This window comes from Glycine soja, chromosome 12 (assembly GCF_004193775.1).
Source record: "Glycine soja cultivar W05 chromosome 12, ASM419377v2, whole genome shotgun sequence".
In the NCBI taxonomy this organism is placed as follows: domain Eukaryota; kingdom Viridiplantae; phylum Streptophyta; class Magnoliopsida; order Fabales; family Fabaceae; genus Glycine; species Glycine soja.
In genome coordinates, this window is record NC_041013.1 from 1,234,625 (window position 1) to 1,254,524 (window position 19,900).

At 35.2% G+C, this 19,900-nt stretch overlaps 3 protein-coding genes and 1 pseudogene across 3 annotated transcripts; 3 read left to right on the plus strand and 1 right to left on the minus strand.

Annotated features, from left to right (window-relative positions):
• Positions 1-825: 825 nt before the first annotated feature.
• On the plus strand, positions 826-5,244 carry LOC114379286 (annotated as a pseudogene).
• A 2,797-nt stretch (positions 5,245-8,041) lies between these two features.
• Positions 8,042-12,489, plus strand: LOC114377895 (ATPase family AAA domain-containing protein 3-B-like). Its single transcript, XM_028336363.1, has 8 exons — positions 8,042-8,369; positions 8,455-8,550; positions 8,897-9,007; positions 9,087-9,396; positions 9,771-9,861; positions 10,400-10,733; positions 11,264-11,412; positions 11,597-12,489. Exons 1-8 carry the CDS (start codon positions 8,121-8,123, stop codon positions 12,108-12,110), a joined length of 1,854 nt encoding a protein of 617 aa, XP_028192164.1. The 5' UTR covers positions 8,042-8,120; the 3' UTR covers positions 12,111-12,489.
• Positions 12,490-13,671: 1,182 nt separating this feature from the next.
• LOC114378357 (NADH dehydrogenase [ubiquinone] iron-sulfur protein 6, mitochondrial-like) lies at positions 13,672-16,359 on the minus strand. The gene is made up of 3 exons (XM_028336939.1): positions 16,050-16,359; positions 14,207-14,291; positions 13,672-14,065 (listed from the first exon to the last, which is right to left on the minus strand). Exons 1-3 carry the CDS (start codon positions 16,164-16,166, stop codon positions 13,956-13,958), a joined length of 312 nt encoding a protein of 103 aa, XP_028192740.1. The 5' UTR covers positions 16,167-16,359; the 3' UTR covers positions 13,672-13,955.
• A 968-nt stretch (positions 16,360-17,327) lies between these two features.
• LOC114380294 (protein HIGH ARSENIC CONTENT 1, mitochondrial) lies at positions 17,328-18,866 on the plus strand. Its single transcript, XM_028339298.1, has 6 exons — positions 17,328-17,483; positions 17,758-17,838; positions 17,953-18,026; positions 18,208-18,278; positions 18,369-18,422; positions 18,543-18,866. Exons 1-6 carry the CDS (start codon positions 17,467-17,469, stop codon positions 18,681-18,683), a joined length of 438 nt encoding a protein of 145 aa, XP_028195099.1. The 5' UTR covers positions 17,328-17,466; the 3' UTR covers positions 18,684-18,866.
• The last annotated feature ends 1,034 nt before the right edge of the window (positions 18,867-19,900 follow it).

Below are 19,900 nucleotides of genomic sequence, written 5' to 3' on the forward strand. Positions count from 1 at the left end.
CATACTAAGCATTAGGCATGGTCGTCCATCATTCTATATAAAAAGTTACACATACGAACTCCAAACTTTAAGAGTTACTCTTAAAGTATCACATGGATTTTATATGTGTGAAATGATTCACAAATTTATTATTATTAGATAGATTGGATTTAATTAGATTAGATAGCCAAGAACCTTCATATATAATTTTAAAATACAAAAATAAAACAAGAAAATGCTAGTATATTTTAATCAGTAAGATTTTAGTATATATATATGATAGACTTCAAATTCAATCATGGACCGCTAGTGCTTAGTTTTGCTCACGACTAACTACCTCTCCTCTCTCTCTGTCAGTCACTAAGCGTGTACAGGCTATAGTACTATATAAGGTAGCAATTTGAGAACATGCCTTAAACTCTTTCAAACATTCTATAGACTATGACACCAAAAAAAAAAAAAACATTCTGTAATATGTTGCTGTCATGACTTTCTTATAAAGATCAGACACAACACAACAAGGATATCAGATCTCAATCTGAGTGAGATTTAGTTTTTCAAGCAACAGGCATGCATGCTATCTTTTCCATCTTGTGATCACTCTCTGCTTCATCTCTTTTTCTGAGATATGCATTCATTCATGGGGTGTTTTTTTTCCTAGTTAAGGTATGATCTTTTATGTGAATGTGATAGCTTTCATGCATATGTAACAGCCAACTGATTGCCTAGAATAAAGGTGAAAGTGGGAAAATTTAATTTTCCTGAAATTTTAGACTTTTGATGATTAGTAGGTTAAGCAATGTAGGAAAGTCAAAGGGGTTTTCCAACTCGGCATTGATTTGATGTGACTGTCTCTCTTAACGGTTTAACACTACACTCGTTCGTTTATTTGTTTTTCTGTTTTTGTTTTTCTCTATTTTCTTCTCCTCGGATGATGAAGGATTGAACCTTTTTTCATCAGAATCGTAGTCCTAATGTGAACTCTTGTCTGGAGTTCTCAGAAGAGTTTTGGATCTTGTACTTCGATTTCAGTCTCTATACCACAGTTTTGTTTCTAGTGGGTGGAATTAAATACAATGCTGATGAAGATCTGATTTGCTAAAGTTCTGAATTTTGCAGGATTCTTAAGATTGGTCTTTGTCTTCAAATATGTCATCAAAACCATTCAAGCCAAGTCGGTTATCTCATTCTCAGTTAGCAACTTATGAGGCACCTGATTGCGAGAAGCCTCCTTTGCCTCCAACTATAACGTTTGGGCGAAGAACTCCCTCAGGTCGCTACATCAGCTACTCCAGAGATGATCTTGACAGTGAACTAGGTAGTGTTGACTTCACGAGTTACAGGGTGGACTTGCCACTAACCCCCGATAACCAACCTATGAATCCATCAATTTCACAGAAACTTGAGCAATATGTGTCAAGTTCACTTTTCACAGGAGGATACAACAGTGTTACTCACGCCCATCTAATGGATAAGGTGATAGAATCCCAAGCAAACCATTCACAGATGGCTGGTGCAAAAGGATCTTCATGTGCAATTCGTGGCTGTGATTGTAAGGTGATGAGTGATGAACATGGTGAGGATATTCTTCCTTGTGAGTGTGACTTTAAGATATGTAGAGACTGCTATAAAGATGCTGCAAAAGCAGGAGATGGAATCTGCCCGGGATGCAAAGAGCCCTATAAGAACACAGAGCTAGATGAAGTTGCTGTGGAAGATCTAAATGGAATGCCACTTCCACTTCCTCCCTCAGGTGGATGGTCTCAAATGGAGAGTGGAATGTCAGTGGTGGAGCCAACAAAGTCAGTGCTAGTGAGAAGCCAGACTGGTGATTTTGATCACAATCGGTGGCTCTTTGAAACAAAGGGTACCTATGGCTATGGCAGTGCCATTTGGAAAAAGGGAGGAAATGGGAAAGAGGATGATGATGTTGTTGAGCCAACTGAGTTTATGAACAGACCCTGGAGGCCACTTACACGGAAACTGAAGATATCTGCTGCTGTTCTCAGCCCATATCGGTAAAAAAGACTTGTTTTTTTGTCTTAGATTTTTATAGTAAACATAAAAATTAAATAAGAGTTAATAATAATAACCACAACCGCAGAAGTTTTTTCTACTAATCAAAACCATGTTTTATTCTGAATGCCCATTTGGCTTGCTTCATTATATTTTGACTCTATTTGAATGTGCAACGTCATGATTGGTAAGTCCACACAAAAATAGATATTAGTTTATAATATGTTTGAGTCTGTATGTTTTTTTTGTGGGATTTAATTTAAATATTCGGCTTAGAAATTACCAGTATTTTTTAATCATTTCATGTCTGTAGTCATGATTAAGATTTTACCTCAATGCCAATCTTAAAATGTATTTGTATCGCTTTTTTAATTACTGCCTATAGTAGTCTAATGAAGAACTTGAAAACTAACAGCTGCCTTTTTTCTGCTGCATCTAATTTTACAGTCTCATAATTTTGATTCGCATGGTTGTCCTGATACTGTTCCTGGCTTGGAGGGTCAAGCACAAAAACACTGATGCAATCTGGCTATGGGGCATGTCTGTGGTTTGTGAGATATGGTTTGCCTTTTCTTGGCTTCTGGATCAACTGCCCAAGTTATGCCCAATAAACCGTTCCACAGATCTTAATGTTCTGAGGGAAAAATTTGAAATGCCAAGCCCTACCAACCCTACTGGAAAGTCTGATCTACCAGGCATAGATGTCTTTGTCTCTACTGCTGATCCTGAGAAAGAACCACCTCTTGTCACTGCAAACACCATCTTATCTATTTTAGCTGCAGACTATCCAGTTGAGAAACTTTCTTGCTATGTTTCTGATGATGGAGGTGCACTTCTAACATTTGAGGCAATGGCTGAAGCTGCCAGTTTTGCTAATGTATGGGTTCCATTCTGCCGTAAGCATAATATAGAGCCTAGGAATCCTGAATCATATTTCAACTTAAAGAGAGATCCCTACAAAAACAAAGTGAAACCAGATTTTGTCAAGGATCGCAGACGGGTGAAGCGTGAGTATGATGAGTTCAAGGTCAGGATCAATGGTTTGCCTGACTCTATCCGTCGTCGGTCAGATGCCTTTCATGCAAGAGAGGAAATCAAGGCCATGAAACTTCAGAGACAGCACAACGAAGATGAACTTGTACAACCTGTAAAGATTCCGAAAGCAACATGGATGGCTGATGATGCTCATTGGCCAGGGACTTGGTTGAACCCTTCACCTGAGCATTCTAGGGGTGATCATGCCGGTATAATTCAGGTACTAAATATATTGCATCGGTTCTAGTGGAGTTATATCCCAAGTGTCGAGTTTATTCTTGGAGAGATGAGAATGAATGATTCATACTTGATGAATGATGCAGGTGATGTTGAAACCTCCCAGTGATGAACCTCTTTTTGGAAGTGTTGATGATACAAAGCTCATTGAACTGACTGATGTTGATATTCGTCTTCCCCTACTTGTTTATGTTTCTAGAGAGAAACGTCCAGGCTATGATCACAACAAAAAAGCCGGGGCCATGAATGCCTTGGTTCGAGCCTCAGCCATCATGTCCAATGGTCCTTTTATACTCAATCTTGACTGTGACCACTACATATACAACTCCAAGGCAATGAGGGAAGGCATGTGCTTTATGATGGATCGTGGTGGTGACCGCATCTGCTATGTTCAGTTCCCACAGAGATTTGAGGGGATTGACCCTTCTGACAGATATGCCAATCATAACACTGTCTTCTTTGATGTCAACATGAGAGCACTGGATGGACTTCAAGGGCCAGTCTACGTAGGAACTGGTTGTCTTTTTAGAAGAGTAGCCCTTTATGGTTTTGATCCTCCCCGCTCTAAAGAACGACACCCTGGTTGCTGTAGTTGCTACTTTGGCAGTAGGAAGAAGAATGATAAAATCTCTGAGGAGAACAGGGCACTAAGGATGGATGACTCTGATGAAGAAAAGAAATGAATTTATCAGTGTTCCCTAAAATGTTTGGAAACTCAACTTTCCTCATTGACTCAATCCCAGTGGCAGAGTTCCAAGGCAGGCCACTTGCTGATCACCCTTCAGTGAAGAATGGACGCCCTCCAGGCGCCCTCACTGTACTGCGAGAGCTTCTTGATGCATCAACTGTGGCAGAGGCTATCAGTGTGATCTCTTGTTGCTACGAGGACAAGACTCAGTGGGGACAGCGTGTTGGATGGATCTATGGATCAGTTACTGAGGATGTGGTTACTGGCTATAGGATGCACAATAGAGGATGGAAATCAGTTTACTGTGTTACCAAGCGCGACGCATTCCGTGGAACTGCTCCAATCAATCTCACTGACAGGCTGCATCAGGTCCTTAGATGGGCAACTGGCTCAGTTGAAATATTCTTCTCAAGAAACAATGCACTTCTGGCTAGCCCACGAATGAAGTTTCTTCAACGGATTGCATACCTTAATGTTGGAATCTATCCATTCACTTCCATATTCCTTATTGTCTACTGCTTCCTTCCTGCACTTTCCCTCTTCTCTGGCCAGTTCATTGTTCAAACTCTCAATGTCACATTTCTTGTTTATCTCTTGACCATCACCGTGACTTTGTGCGTGCTCGCGGTGCTTGAAATCAAGTGGTCTGGCATCGAGCTGGAAGAATGGTGGAGAAATGAGCAGTTTTGGTTGATTGGAGGGACTAGTGCACACCTAGCTGCTGTGCTGCAGGGTTTGCTCAAAGTCATAGCAGGGACTGAAATCCCATTCGCCTTGACATCAAAATCTGCTGGGGATGTTGTAGATGATGAGTTTGCTGATCTCTATATTGTCAAGTGGACATCCATTATGATACCACCAATCACAATTATGATGGTTAACTTAATAGCAATAGCAGTTGGAGTTAGCAGGACCATATACAGTGTCATACCTCAGTGGAGCCGTCTACTAGGTGGTGTTTTCTTCAGTTTTTGGGTCTTGACTCATCTCTACCCTTTTGCCAAAGGTTTGATGGGAAGAAGAGGGACGACACCTACCATTGTTTTTGTATGGTCAGGTCTCATAGCAATCACTATATCACTCCTTTGGGTGGCAATCAATCCACCTGCTGGTACCAACCAAATTGGTGGTTCATTCCAGTTCCCATGATAGCTCATTCTTTTTGTCAGAGTACATTTCTTTGTTGTTTATAATTCTTTTTCCCTCGAGTCAATAACTGAATGATAACGATAAATGGACTTAATTGCTGTTTATTGCGCTTATGAATTTTGTTACAAAAATTAATGAAATCGGAAATGTTTGATAGTGAATGGAGATTAAGCCATGTCTTTTTTATTAAATCAGTGTTCTGTACTGTATTATCTTAGCAAAAATCTGCCTCTATCTTGCTCCCTTCATTGGGTGATCTTACATGAAAATATCAAATTCTTGACTCTGAAATGAGTTTATTTTTTGAAATAACATAACTTTTTTCCTTAAAACCTTGAGAATTAATTGCCCGTTTATATCTCCCAAAAGTGATGCTTTTTAGTGCTCCAATGATCGTGTAATTTAAAAAAAAAATAATAAAAAACGTTGAAGTCAAAGAATGACAATATATATGTAAATTAAGGGGTACGGGAAGACAGAGGCTGGACCGGTGTTGGCGATGTGTTTGGGGTTTGCAAAGTATCCATTCCGGACGAAGACAGGGTCTTGCGGAACTGTAGTGAGAACTGAGAAATGCTGAGTATGCATGCATGTTAAACGTAGAAAAACATTTTAAATATTTATTATATATGTTTTATGAATTTGTATCCATATCTAGCTACATATGTATTTTAAACACATCGTATCTTATGTCTGTATACCTTAAGTAATGTTTTGATTGTAGGTTGTTATGTATAACTCATAATATATGCACACTAAAATTTTCAGATTACCTGAATGACGAGAAGGCCACTGAAGCAACCACTGATGTAGATGGTTGGCTTCATACAGGTGATATTGGCTATGTCGATGATGATGATGAGATTTTCCTCGTTGACAGGGCAAGGAAATCATCAAATTCAAAGGCTTCCAGGTATGTCTTCTTAATTTGACTTGCAAAATTTACACACCAAACTTAAAATAAATTTTATCACTCATACTTAATTATTCATTCCTTTACGTATTGATCTATATTAGGTGCCGCCAGCAGAACTTGAAGACCTTCTTATGAGCCATCCTTCCATTGGAGATGCTTTAAGAAAAATTAGTGTTCATAACACATATAGTGAAATAAAAAAGGAATTTATGTTGGGTTTAAAATATACTACCGCAAAAATCAAATTAACTCATTCCATGTGTATCTACATCGAGATTAATCTTTGTTATTAATTTTTTAATGAATGAAACACTAAAGAACAAAACTCTCTTTTTACTTTTTAGGTCTAAAATTATATTTGAACTTTTTTAGTTTTTGTTTGTTACACTTATTCTCAAGTAGATGTTTCTATTCATAATAGTAAAAAGATATAGATTTGAGTGTTTTTTCAAAGAGAAAAAAAAGAAAATTTTTATCTAAAATAATTTCATATCATGTCTTCTAAGAAGCTTTCTAATACAAGACAATGATAATTCATAGTTAAGCACTAAGTATGATAACTAATCGCATCCTCATATAGTAATAAAATCTTATTTTTAATTTATGGACAACTTTTATATTTATAAAATAATGTTCTCTCTTATGTATGTTAGTATGTTAGTTGTTTAATTAAATATAGTAATATTTCACTAAAATATTTATTTAACTGAATTAAATTCTTTAATTTAATTATAAAATAAATTATTTTCTTTTGTAAAAATTGTAACACTCGTTTATGTGTTATCCACGTTCAATGAGACTTATTTCTCATTTTTTTTAACATCTATTATGATAACAAATTTTTAATATCAAAGACTTTATCAAATTAACTATTTTATTAAATAGTATAAAAATGATAAAAAAAAATAAAAATACTTTATTATTGAAATTAGAATTAATTACATAATATTACATTTAGATATATACTATTATTCTCAACCGGCTCCCATTAGAGTCAGTTACTCATGTACTTTATCTCTACTTTCCACTTGTGCTGGTCAAACTCCTTTATGTCAAGTGGCTTGGGAATGGGTATGCTGCCTTCTTCGTTTGAAAATGATTTGCATTTGTGTAAGTTGTGTACAATTTTGGTGAAAAGAAGGCACCAGTTCAATACTTGTAAAAGTAATGGGTGTGCAAACACACCATAAAATGAAATATGCTCACACAAGACTGTCAATATAAATCAGAGCCATTTTAGTGTATATAGTCTTTCTTGTAGAATTTTTATTGACTTGAATATTAGGTTAACTTCTGGTTGTATATATTTGTTTTTCACCTCTCATCCGTATTGAAATATCAGTCGAGCTTAAAATAACTTAAACATTAGTTCATTATAGTACATTAGAGCCAACACTCTTCAAGAGTTCAGGTTCAACTCAACAATTCATTTTAAATGTGGGTGGTTTATCTTAAATAAACATCTATATCCACATCAAATAGATCAAAATTATATTTTGAAAGTTTAAAATTTTTAGGTTTAATTTAGTGGAACCTTAATTGGAAACATAGCGACTCTATAAATATTTGTTACACTATGATTGAACCATGAGTGAATTTCCATATAATTTTAATTGAAATTATTAATTTTTTAATAATTATTTTAAAAATTATATTTAAGGAAATTTCTAATTAGTTAAGAATGTAAAACAAATTTAGACTCCAATATATCAAAATATACTCCTATATTGTAGATTAAAATACATAATTTGATAATGTATTTTAATTATAATTTTCTCCACTGTTTAAAAAAATCAATATTCTTTTTCTTTTGATTGACAACATAAAAATTGTTTATTAAATAAATAAATAAAAATAAATATATATATATTTATTTATTTTAGTTATAGTATAATTTATATATTAAAAATATTTTTAATTATATAAAATAAATATTTATTTAATCTGGTGTATAATAATATTTTAGTTTTATAATGGTACCCATTACTAAAGTGAGTCGGATCGGGGCTCCAAAGAGTTGGATCCATCTGGTGGGAAACCCTACCAAAACCTCTGAAGAGAGAGGATTTTGGTTAAGACCTCTTTCTCGTCCTTCCTTCAATGGCGAAAACGTCCGCAGCGGGATTTTTGTCGGCCATAGCTGCCGCCACTGCTGCATCTCTGAATCAGAACAATGCTTATGCAGATGGGGTTTTACCACCGAATCCTTCCGAAGTTCAACCTTCTCCGGCGCCGCCTAAGGTTCGAAACGATCATCCAAGGACCACTTCTGCAGGGTTTGATCCAGAGGCCCTCGAGAGAGGGGTCAAGGCTCTCAGGGAAATTTCTAAATCACCCCATGGCAAAAAGGTTTCAGCTTTATGCCCACTTTCCCATTCCATTCGACCCCACTATTCCTATTCTGCGTCGTTTTAACTTGGCTCTTATAGTATAGGTCTTTGAAGTTATAAAAAAGCAAGAGGAGACAAAACAAACTGAACTTGCTGCTAAGGTTGCTGAGTTTAGGCAAATGAAAGCACAGCATGAGACTGTAAGTTCCTTTGATCCTCTTTGCTTTTATGCAATGACAAATATTGAATTTTACTCTCTTGGTTGTCCATCATGCCTGTTTTGCTTGGGATTGTCAATATTTGAATATTATAATGTAAGTTGAAGTCGTTTAATAGTATAAGAAATCATGTCCGCTGCTTGGTAAGTTTAAGCTGTTGCATGATGAAATTCATGTCATCCGAATCCTATTTCATTGTAATTATGGCCTTACACAATTGAATACTCGCATGAAACCTTTTTTACATTGTGGTGTTGTGTACTACTTCAGGATGTTTTTGTGTGTGTTGTGATTTGTTTTCTGGCGTATCAATTGGTTCACCTGGCAGGAAAGACAAAGGATTATATACGACGAACAAAAAAAGCTGGCTCAGCATCAGGCACAAACAAAATCCCAAATGGCCAAATATGAGGATGAGTTGGCGAGGAAGAGGATGCAGGTATTAAGCCTTTTGAAGCTCAGGGTTTTTGTTTTGTCATTTTATGAGTGTTTCTCAATCTTGCATTATTATTTGTCAGGCAGAAAATGAATACCATCGAGCCAGGAATCAAGAACTAGTGAAACTGCAAGAGGAATCATCAATCAGACAGGAGCAAGCTCGACGTGCAACAGAAGAACAAATTCAAGCTCAAAGAAGGCAAACTGAAAGAGAGAAGGCTGAGATTGAACGTGAAACAATCAGAGTAAGGGCTATGGCAGAAGCCGAAGGAAGAGCACACGAAGCAAAGCTAGCAGAAGATGTTAACAGGCGAATGCTGGTTGATCGTGCTAATGCTGAACGAGAAAAATGGGTTGCTGCCATAAATACTACTTTTGAACATATCGGAGGTACATTTCTACCAGATGCACAATATGCAAAGACTTATATTGACAATCTAAGAAGATAACGGATGCCTTTACATATATGCATTTGTGGTTTAAGAGTGTGGAGTGAATCATTCCGTATATACTATACTGATTCTAAAAAGTCATTGACATGTTATTTGACCTTCATAATTTTGTGTACTCAGTGAACCATTTGGCTTTGATCTATTGCCTATAACTTAACGTTATTAATCAAAATATTGTAATTTGTGGGATGCACTTTTTATTCACTTTCCCCTCCATTAATTACTGACATCAGTATTTTTGCTTGACTCGGTTAGATGAAACTCCATTCTATAACAATCTGCGAGTTAAAAACCTTTATCTATATGTTGCAGGGGGGTTAAGAGCCATTCTAACAGATCAAAATAAGTTGGTTGTAGCAGTTGGTGGAGTGACTGCTCTGGCAGCAGGGGTCTACACTACAAGGTATACATTAACTATGCAAATTATTGGTTATTGATGACATTTTTTTTATCATGCCTTTGTTTTAATGAGGGCGAGCCCTGGTGCAGCGGTAAAGTTGTGCCTTGGTGACTTGTTGGTCATGGGTTCGAATCCGGAAACAGCCTCTTTGCATATGCAAGGGTAAGGCTGCGTACAACATCCCTCCCCCATACCTTCGCATAGCGAAGAGCCTCTGGACAATGGGGTACGAAGTTTTTTTATGCCTTTGTTTTAAAATGAGGACAATTGGGCAATGTAGTAGTAATGAAATATATCATGTACTATTTTTCCAGCCTTACTCACTTTTAGAAATTTTAAACTAGAAGAACCTTGTTTTTTCCCCTTTCTTCATCGGATATTTCTTATCACATGGAAAAATTCCACTTTGGTGTCATTTTCATGCTAGAGTTGCATAATTTTGTTCATACTGGACCTTTGGTGTTATGCTCATCAGTTGCTGTGAGTGAAATCATGGCTTGTGCTGTTTTATATTCACATTGATCTTTTTGGTCTAATCCAGGGAAGGTGCTCGGGTAATTTGGGGATATATTGATAGAATATTGGGACAACCATCATTGATCCGAGAGTCCTCCAGAGGGAAATACCCCTGGTCTGGCATGTTTTCTCGTGCCATGGGCTCCCTATCACGACGTACTGATCCAGGATCTTCTTCGAAAAATGGAAATGGTTTTGGTGATGTGATTTTGCATCCTTCTCTTCAAAAAAGAATTCAGCAGCTGTCATCTGCAACTGCAAATACAAAAGCACATCAAGCGCCATTCAGAAACATGCTTTTTTATGGCCCTCCTGGAACAGGAAAGACAATGGCTGCTAGGGAGTTAGCTCGTAAATCTGTATGATTTTTGACTTATCTGTTGATCTACTTATTCTAAATTTCAAGTATTTCATACTATCTACCTTTCTTGTTCTTGGGTCAAATAAGTAGGTGTATTGTTCAAATTTTGGTTTTTCCTATTTAATGAAGAAGTTTTGAATTTATGTTATCCTTTTGTATTAATTGGTGTGAATACATCAAAATAGAGCAAATGCTTTATAACTATCTTCTCATTTTTATGATTTTGTATTGTTTCATAACTTTTGCTGGCAATTTAGGGCATATAATTAATATATCCAAAAGTATGTTTTAACATCTCTATAAATTTATGTTTCCCCATACTTTTCTAAAATACATAATTTTTATGTTTGCGTGGAATTCAGTACTTCAAAAAGTTATTCAGTACCATGTTTCTGGTTATTGCATGTTTTATGAAACACTAAATTTCATCATCATCATCATCATCATCAGTTGACTCATTATGGTCTTTGATTTTTTTTCCAGATAAGTTGATAATTTACTTAACTTGTGTGTTTTAATTTAATGCAGGGATTAGATTATGCATTAATGACTGGAGGTGATGTTGCTCCACTGGGATCACAGGCTGTAACAAAGATACACCAGTTGTTCGATTGGGCTAAGAAATCAAATAAGGGTTTATTGCTTTTCATTGACGAAGCTGATGCATTTCTGTGCGAGTAAGCAATACTTCTTCCTTGCTTTTCATTTATTATGCTTCTCTTATCTCATTGCAACATAAGATGATCACGAGCAGCTAGATGCAGCCTACTCAGGATGTTGTTTGTTTTAAATGAAACTAACATTCTTTGCATTAAAATTGTTTGAATGGATTCATTTCATTGCATTGGATGGATTTTGCAGGCGGAACAAGACTTACATGAGTGAAGCTCAAAGAAGTGCATTAAATGCCCTTCTCTACCGAACTGGTGACCAGTCTAAAGACATAGTCCTTGCTCTTGCCACAAATCGTCCTGGTGATCTTGATTCAGCTGTTGCAGACAGAATCGATGAAGTCCTAGAATTTCCCTTGCCTGGGGAAGAGGAGCGTTTCAAACTTCTTAAGCTCTATCTGGATAAGTACATAGCCCAAGCTGGATCAGGAAAATCTGGTTTTGTTAAAGATTTGTTCAAAGAAAAACCTCAACAAATAGAAATTAAGGGATTGACTGATGATATCATAAAGGAAGCTGCTGCTAAAACTGAGGGATTTTCTGGAAGAGAAATAGCAAAACTGATGGCAAGTGTCCAAGCTGCTGTATATGGAAGTGAAAATTGTGTGCTTGATCCAAGCTTGTTCCGTGAAGTGGTAGATTATAAAGTTGCAGAGCATCAACAGAGAAGAAAATTGGCAGCTGGTGATAAACCTATGGCATGAGGATTTTTATAGATTTTGTCAGGAACCCTTATAATGTAGGGCGGGCCCATTGCATTCTGTTATTTATTGATTTCCCTAATTGATGGGAAGATTTTGGAATTTGAATTTAGTAGTGTTTCATTTACGGCTGATAATCACTATTCAATATTCATCACTAAATGTAGCAGCTAATTGAGGGTTTTCTATCACGTTGAATATTCCTTTTTCCCTTGACCACTGACAATAAACTAGAGTTCCATGCTATCATTGGAACTCACGTGCTGTATTTCTTGAAAAACCATATCAGACTACCCTACTGTGGTCGAGGAGAGGCTCTATTTTCCTGTGTAGTTTGTTTATATAGTACTAATTACAATAATATATTTTGTGGGTTTCAATATTATGGTTATTTTTATTGTTGACCATGTATGTACATGAGTGGAGAATTGGGGTACTTAATTTAGTGGAGGATTAACCACCAATATCATCGCCACCAAACTAAGACTATAGCTGCTATCATTTGTAACTCGTTAGTTGGTTGTTGGTTGTATAAATAGTAGCATTTGTAATTTGTGTGATTTAAGATCAAGTGTGCACGAAGAGTAACAAGCTTTGTAATTCAGACCCGAGTCTCCAAAAATGAAAATGTAGTTTACAATTTACGAGACGGGGTTTACTTCAATTAATCTGTAAAAGAGGTCTATTCTGTCATACGTTATCATATGATTACTTGGGTATAAAAATATTGCCTAGGTTTTAAAAAAGAAAGAAACTAAAATATATCATTGAAGTTTAATTCTAACAAATACATCTAGATGAGGGTTAAATCTAATTAAATATTCTAAAAAATTTATCATCTAATTCATAAGTCACAAGGAAAAAGAAACTCTGATTCATCTAAAATTTGATTAAAAAGTAAGTAAAATCTAATAGAAAAATTATTTATCAAAAATTAAATTCAGATATTACCTAAATAATTTTACCTTCCTTCAACACATTAATCACGCGTACTCAACCACTTTATTTACATTACATTTAATTTAATTACACTTTTTCTTTCTGATACTTTAGTCATTAAACAATTTTGGTCCCTTAGTTCTAATTTATAATATTTAATTCTCATAATTTTCAATTATTAAAAATAATTAACGAAGATTTGACAAAAATGTGACATTATTATTATTTGTATGAAATGACAAAGGAAAAAGTGTATATACTAGTTAAATAAAATAAATAAATCAGAACTTTATTTAGTTATTTTGTATATCAATAGAAACTGATACATCATATCCTTATAATATTTCCATTAAATTATTGGATAAAATTTAAAACCAAATACAACTTTTTTTTTCGATAACTAAACCAATTATAATTTTAATAATTACAAAACCACGAAGATTAAATATGATGGGAATACCAAAATCTCTTGGCAAGCCAAAATATGAAAATTAAAGACTATAAATTAAATCTTTACTTGATTAGGATCTCGAAGAGAGAAAAAAGGAAACTTTAAATGAGCTAGCCGTCTACCCCATTTAAGGTTGCATCTAACATTCACTACCCTGGCTCGTGAGAAGTAGTGTTATCGGGATTCAGGAGCTTGCATTGTAAATTAGGAATATAAAATAGATCGTTCAATGAAGCAGCACCTCCAGTCTCACAATTACATACAGCAGTTTGCACAATGCACATAACAATGTAACCCAACACCAACAGCATATGGTACATAAACATCTTATTTAGCAAATTGTAACAAAGAAGTATATTTGTTACACCATGATCTCGTCGGAAAACATTGTAACCAAAAACATTGATGTTCAGCAGAAATTCCGTACATGCACACCAGAATACTTGTAGAAAGCAGTCCTAATGGTGATGATCCTGAACATAACGTAGGCCACAATATTTGCAAACAGCTGGCTCGGGCAAGTCAAGGCATATAAATTCAATCGGGTGGCCAAGGGCAGAATTGGTATCTGAAACCACCGACAGCAATATCCAGATTAGTTATACTCCTAAATAATTAAAAATGTATGACCGCGGAAACTATATAAGGTTTGTATCTCTCCTAAATCTTGTTCATGTTCGAAGGGAAAAGAATTTTGAAAAAGCTGTACCTCCTTCACAAGCAACTATCCTGCTTTCAACCTTAATTGGAGGAACTTCATTAATCAGCTCCATCGGAGATTTCTTGCTTGTATCCTATTACAACAGTAGAAACAAACTTAAGTTTCACATCTTCCTAAGCACAATTCTGTAAGCAGGAATTCGATAAGATTCCAGTCCATGAAACCAACTCCTATAACCTAAGCTTGCTAACAAAGTACATACATGATAATGAAGTTGGAGCCACTGAAAAGAAAGTACTTAGCCACTGTCCACTTTATAAAATAAAGAAAACAAAAGCCAAAACAAACTAAATAGTCACAAACACAGCAGGGCAAAGCATCCGAATAGGGGTAAGCAAGAAAAAAAAATTCCAATTGTTAAACTGACCCAAACTGAACCAGGAAAAAAAATTATAATAAACCAATTTCATTTCAATTCTGTTCTTTAGTAATGAAGCAGTTCAATTTAATCACCTATGGTTGACCAAACTGTATCCAGTTAATTATTAAAAAGACATCTATTAGAGATGTAGAATGCAAATTTTTAACACCTCTCTTCATCTCGTTACAAGAAGTTTCTACTCAGTATATCAATGGATCAAAGCTGGGTTGACATAGATATCATTCAGTAGAACAAAATTTTTACTCTTCTCTTTGTTCCTCCTCAAAGCTGATACTGCCAGTCTGCTGCGTTCATCTGTTTATATCAACTGTCACTTGGTTGAATTATTTAAAGTTATTGCCATCATTGAACCATTTGAAGTCACTTTTGTTGCTGATCAACTGTTCAAAGTTTCCATTGTTGATGATCAACTGTTCAAAGTTTCCATTGTGAACTGATCGTTGAATCAAGCAGGGTCGTCATTTATATATCATTGTGTTCTTGAGTCGTATTGCATTCAGCCGTACATCCCTATTCATCCATTTAGTCTTAAAAGGAACACACCAATCATATTTTTATGATTATATAAAGTTAATAGCTGCATTCTTTCAGATTTTTATTACTGAAGTTGGGTTTTGCTGCAATTTAATTGTTGTTCAAATTCCATCTATTACATACTCTTGAAAAGGTGATTGTATCAAGTTTTATAGGTTGAACCAAATAAAATATGGAAAACCAAACCAAAATAAACAGAAACGGTTTGTCTTCAATCTAAAGTACTGAACCCAATTTTGTTTTTCATCAAAACTGCACCATGCTCACCCTTGGGGATAGATCTGAAGGGAGTGTAATCCATTTCCTAATTCCTAAACAAGAAAACTTACCTACCCACTTGGATCCCTTCCCTCACGTTATGTTCAGACTTTACTGCCCACTTTTTGCTTCTTCAACTTTTCCTCCCTCAGAATGCATATGTTCAGAATTTACTAGCATTCTCCCCCCAGATGCATACATGATCTTTGATTAAGCTACCCTGATGTTTCTTTTTATTCTCTAATTCCACCAAGTTGTAAGATAGGCGTTGATAAGGCACAAAGAGGCTACTTCAAAGGGAAGAGAAATTTATATAGTGGATATCCACGAGATTTTCATAGGCCAGAAAATATCAGAAAAAACCTAACACACTAATGAAAGAAAAAGGGGATCCGCCAGCGTCTAAATATGAATAATCCTTGCCAATGACAATGTCCGACAACATTTCACAACATTCTATCAAATAAATTATGTAACTAATTCCCAATAAATAAGAGGTAACAGATACACACAAGTGATAATCCTAATTTGATTCCAGAGCTAGTTTAATCAAACACAACAAGTTTTGTTCGGGATATGCGAGCTATAAACGCGTGTTTTTGCAATGACATAAAATGATATTTGGTTGAGTTAGATGACAACCGGGAAGAAATGTACCTGCATCCACTTGGCAGTGTGGTTGCTGATTTGAGAGGTCACGAGACAGAAACTTCTGGTGGTCGTGTTCCTCGATGACGAAAATCTCATGAGACTCTTCAACACACTCGACGCCATTTCCCAAACACACAACGCAACTCGATTATCAGATCGGTGGTGAATCACACGGGAAATGAAGGAATCGCAGCGTATCGTTTTGTTCGTTCGTTCGTTGGTTCTGAATTGAAACCCACACAAAACGACACAAGCTAGAGATGAAAGGTCGGGCCTGCTCCCACTATTCAATTAGGCCGGCCCATGTTCTATTGGCCCACCAAATGGAGCAACGAAGGTTAGGCAATAATAAAAAGCATATCATCGTTACCACGCATAAAAGATATAAAACAGTTAAAACTTGCGTTACTGCGCGTTTGGTTTAGATATAAGATTTTTTAATTATAAACTATGCCGGATAAAAGAAAAATTAAATGCACATCAAAGATGAAACTTTACTGTGATTAATTAAAATTCTCTTCTTCTCTACGAGAGATAATATTAATTTCAAATCATGCAACAGTGTGGTAAACGCTAAATAAAATTTTAAAATTCAAATAAAACAAATTTAAATTATTCTCTAAAACTGAAGTTTTATCTTATAGCTTCAACAGCTAATTGATATTTCTCATAAGAAAAAAAACTAATAATGTTTTATCATAGAATAAAGTTTATACCAAACCTATTTAATAGGAAGTCAATTCACATTAATTTCACTAAATAATATATAAAAGGATAAAAATGTGTTTTAAAGAGGATGATACTAACAATTATATGCTCATTTAACAAGTCAAACATCTTGAATGATATATGCAAGTTATTTGGCAATGGAATAAACTAAATCCTATCTTGCTTGACTGAAATATATAGTACAAATTGCTTAAGTATTAAAAGTAAAAAAACACGTCTAGTGTCAAAAGCTAAAGATTTAGAACAACTTCTGAAAGAGAGTATCAAATTTGAGCCCTGTATGATTGGCGTAACCAAAAAACAAAAAAAAAATAGTCAACGGCTATTTTCGTTCTATTGTGGTGGGAAAATAAATTAGTCAACTGCTATTCTCTTAAATTATGGTGGGATCAAATACTATAACACAATTATTGGGTGTATAATTTTAAAAAAAATGGAAACTATGAGCATATTGCCATTTTTCTATAATACTTATTTGCATAGGAGGTGGCTTGCACGCCACATGCTGCTCATGGCTATGTCGATGTATAATTGACAATACTCGTAAATAAACCAAAGTATATCAATCAAAAAGTCAACGTAGCGACACCACAGGCCTTAACAAAGCTATTTTTCTCAGCATAAATAGACTTCATACAAGTATCTGGCATTGATTGACTTCCCGAATGCTAAACTTTGTTCCATAGAGAAAGGAATGGATGCCCCCAAGGAGTAAGTTTCAAAATATGAACCACTTTAGATAAACTTTTCAGTAAGTATTTATAAAGAGAAGAAAATAAGATGAATGAAATTTCTTTCAAGAGATTAAAATCAACTTATGCACTTCTTAAACAAGAGATGCATGGGTTGATTTTTTTTACCTCCTTAATTCAATTTATTTTCTTGTCTTACAAGTACCTGTTGAAAAGCTTATTCCAACTAGTTATATATTTTTCATTCTATGCTTGTAATATGCTCACACTCGCATTCTGATCCCTGTTTGCAGTCATCAAAATGTTGTAACCATAGATGTCCATGCTGCCAAAGATCTGCTCAATTCATCTGGTTATCGTTATCTGGATGTTAGGTAGCAAAGGGTTTGAATTTCTCCAATTTCCTTCTCTATTTTAAATTGTTTGGAAAAGACTCATTAGAAAAAAAGGGAAACTAAACTTCTTAATTTGTTTTGCCCCCAAAATAGGTCAGTTGAGGAATTCAACAAAAGCCATGTTGAGAATGCTCATAATGTCCCCTATGTCTTCATCACAGAAGCAGGTAAAGTCATGACAGCTTGTCTTTTGATTCAAGTTTCTAGTGCTTAAAGGGGCAGCCATAAAGTATCAAAAATCTGAGATTACCTCGTCAAGTATTTAACACCCTCTAAACCTACATTTTGTATGATTTCACTCAGCAAACAATTCTTGAGTGACACTTGTTTTATTTTGCAAATGAACAGGACGGGTGAAAAATCCAGATTTTGTTGACCAGGTGGCAGCAATATGCAAGACTGAGGATCATTTGATTGTGGTGAAAAATCTTTAGCCTTTAATTCTCTAAAACAACAACAAATCTAGATGCTGAATACTGATGTATGATAATAATGGATCACAATTTCAGGCTTGCAATAGTGGAGGAAGATCACTCCGAGCCTCCGTTGATCTGCTTGATTCAGTAAGTTTTTTAACTAATCTCAAATTCTCAACCTTGATTTATGGTACTTTACTAAATGAACATTACGGGTTTTAGTAAAAGAAATTCAACAACACATAACATATAATGTTGTGAACACAGGGATTTAAGAATATTGTTAACATGGGGGGAGGCTACTCTGCGTGGGTGGATGCTGGATTTGCCGGGAACAAGCCAGGAGAAGACCTCAAAACTAGTTGCAAGTTCCGTCCTAATATCGCAAAACCCACTGCACAACCATAGTAGCATTCTTTCCTTCTCCAATTTTATGAATAAAGCTCAATGCTTTTTTTATTATTTTAATAAGAAAATGTTGAAACGATTTGTATTTTCTAACTTCCTTTGTATAAAATAAAAAACGGTACTTATGATGGAGAATTGGAGATGACCTCTGGATTTTTCATCCAATGGTGGAAAACAAGACAACTCGTTGTAGCACACCCAGATAGAAAAACGACTCAAATTACCTATAACATTTTTTAGCTTCGAAGAAGAAAAACAATACGTTCTTAACTTCGTTTTGAGCTTTAAAACGAATTATTTATATCTTATTACATTATGGGACGTGGGATTATTAACTTACTGTGCAAGTTTGAGGATGTTAGCGAGTTTCTTTTTTGTATTTTCTTTCATTTATGTCATTCTAGTTGATCCGTTAGGCCTAAGCAATCCAATCATAAGAGTCCAGCAATTAAATATGATAATTTTCATCAGCAAGAAGAGTGTTTCTTCTTGCACTCCATAAAAATCAAGCAGCACCCTCTTATATATTCCAGAAAAATTAGCCTTTTCGAAGTATTAAGAGGGAGGGCACTGCTTAGTTTTTATAGGTCCAGAAAGCTTTAGCCCATCAGTAAATGCGATGGCGAACTTTTCGAGATATGACATCCAATCAACCACCCTAATGGACATTCTAACAGCATTTTGGTTACTTGTTTTACCGTTATTTTCTCCGTCTTCATTCGAAGAACCTATTCACAGTGTGTTTAGTTTCTCATAGGGTGTGTTATCTTATGCTCATCAAATTGAAGTAAAGTAAACAAAATTGATTATAAAGTAACATGAATTTTTATTTGAATAACAAATATCAGAAATTGATTTTTTAGCAATGATATTTTTGGATACTTTTAATCAAAAGTGATTTTGAACATATAATTACTAAAATGGGTTTTAACTATTTGTACATATCTAATGCATTTAGTTTTTACACTCTAAAATATTTTTCTCTTTCTCTTTCCCGTATGCTATTTCTTTAAAAAAGATTATTTCCTGTTGACAAAAGTGATTTCTTTTAATCAAAAGTGATTTTGAACATATAATTAGCTCAGACTGCACCACCGCCTTCTCTTCAACCAGAAGCCTCACGCACCTTGCCTGTTGCCCTTATAGATTATCCTCCGTAGATAAACTAAAAGCACCATAAATGACAAAAAAGGCAAATAAGAGAACATATTTTTCCC

Bases quoted from the DNA above. Each gene is read 5' to 3' on its own strand.
- LOC114380294 (XM_028339298.1), top strand. The intron at 18,279-18,368 runs GTGAAAAATCTT...TCACAATTTCAG, and splicing joins CTGAGGATCATTTGATTGTG to GCTTGCAATAGTGGAGGAAG. The intron at 18,423-18,542 runs GTAAGTTTTTTA...TTGTGAACACAG, and splicing joins CCGTTGATCTGCTTGATTCA to GGATTTAAGAATATTGTTAA.
- LOC114378357 (XM_028336939.1), bottom strand. From the start codon at position 16,166: ATGGCGTCGAGTGTGTTGAAGAGTCTCATGAGATTTTCGTCATCGAGG. The intron at 14,292-16,049 runs GTACATTTCTTC...CTGTTGTAATAG, and splicing joins ACACTGCCAAGTGGATGCAG to GATACAAGCAAGAAATCTCC. The intron at 14,066-14,206 runs GTACAGCTTTTT...CGGTGGTTTCAG, and splicing joins GATAGTTGCTTGTGAAGGAG to ATACCAATTCTGCCCTTGGC.
- LOC114377895 (XM_028336363.1), top strand. From the start codon at position 8,121: ATGGCGAAAACGTCCGCAGCGGGATTTTTGTCGGCCATAGCTGCCGCC. The intron at 9,008-9,086 runs GTATTAAGCCTT...ATTATTTGTCAG, and splicing joins TGGCGAGGAAGAGGATGCAG to GCAGAAAATGAATACCATCG. The intron at 10,734-11,263 runs GTATGATTTTTG...AATTTAATGCAG, and splicing joins GGGAGTTAGCTCGTAAATCT to GGATTAGATTATGCATTAAT.